This window comes from Octopus bimaculoides, chromosome 11 (genome assembly GCF_001194135.2).
Source record: "Octopus bimaculoides isolate UCB-OBI-ISO-001 chromosome 11, ASM119413v2, whole genome shotgun sequence".
Taxonomy (NCBI): domain Eukaryota; kingdom Metazoa; phylum Mollusca; class Cephalopoda; order Octopoda; family Octopodidae; genus Octopus; species Octopus bimaculoides.
In genome coordinates this window covers 37160626-37161886 of record NC_068991.1, presented here as the reverse complement: position 1 = coordinate 37161886, position 1261 = coordinate 37160626, and the positions used below count along the sequence as shown (strand labels likewise).

Below are 1261 nucleotides of genomic sequence, written 5' to 3'. Positions count from 1 at the left end.
ATAATAATAATAATAATAATAATAATATTAGAGATAAAAATCCAAAATTACAGGTAAAAACTCAATTAAAATCAATTTATTAAAAATTAAAATTAAATTAAGTTTCACAGTATTAAATATATATAAATATATATATCGATAAAAATCCACTGTCACATATAGAAAAATTAATAAGTAAATTATTAATTTTTCTGTATGTGACAGTGGATTTTCATCGATGAGTTCATGAACCTTGGTTCTTTTCCCTAAAACTATATATATATATATATGTGTGTGTGTGTGTGTATGTATGAATGTTATAAATACACACGTGTGTAATATCTCAATGTTTATGCATATTAGCAGTTAAGTGTAAGGTACTAAATAAAAAGCAGAAAAGCTGGAGTTATTTATTTATTTAATTTTTTTTTTTTCCCACACATTAACTTATTTCTCTTTTTAAACAGTTACCCACTAATTGCTGGAGTAAGATGGGCACTATTTTCTACACATCTTAGTTAACTGGGCTCTGTACCAATGATAATTTTAGACTAAATTAACTTTACGCTAATGAGTTTGTCATGACAATATGAAACGTTGGTAGAGGAACTTACAGTCATAATGTTGAGTGACGGCCAACTGAACTGACGGTTTGACGTTTAGCTGCACATAAAGGTTGCTATAGTAACACTTAATGCCATATTCATATTTATAGTAGAGTTATTTCCCATACTGACAGTAGTTTCGTATGAAATTATTCTTCATTCTATTTATTTCTCTTAAATTTCTTCTTTCTTTCCACATTTTCTGTTGATTTCGCATTCACTGTTAAACAAGAAAAGTCATTGAGAAAGAGCGAGTATAATATTCTCGCTGTTTTATTTTCCTTTCCATCTTCCCGTTTTCCTTCCTCCTTTTTGTTTACGTTTTTCTATTCTACTGCTTTCTTTATTTTCATATATATAACATACAAACATGTACATCTTTTAGAACATTGTTATTTTATAAGATTTTGCTGGCAAATTCTTAAGTCAACATAAACATTTATTTACATGAAAGAAAATTACCGGAGAACTTTCTTCTGATACTTCCAAATCTTTCTGTTAAAACTGTATTGAAATCATTTGTAAGAAAGAAAGAAAAAAGAAAAAAGTTCATTATTTCTTTTACGTCTCATCGTTAATCTCTCCCCCCCTCTCTCTCTCTCTCTCTCTCTCTCTCTTTCTCTCTCTCTCTTTTCATTCCTCACTCTCATTTCTTTCCTGTTCCTTGTGGTTTAGCT

General features: G+C 28.7%; 1 protein-coding gene across 1 annotated transcript in view; it reads right to left on the bottom strand.

The window, feature by feature from the left end:
- Nucleotides 1-925, bottom strand: part of LOC106869953 (dentin sialophosphoprotein) — a 38835-nt gene extending 37910 nt beyond the window's left edge. Inside the window, exon 1 of the mRNA XM_014915897.2 lies at nt 594-925. Coding sequence (XP_014771383.1) covers nt 594-599 — 6 coding nt within the window. The 5' untranslated portion in view covers nt 600-925. The remainder of the gene's footprint in view (nt 1-593) is intronic.
- Between the last annotated feature and the right edge of the window lie 336 nt (nt 926-1261).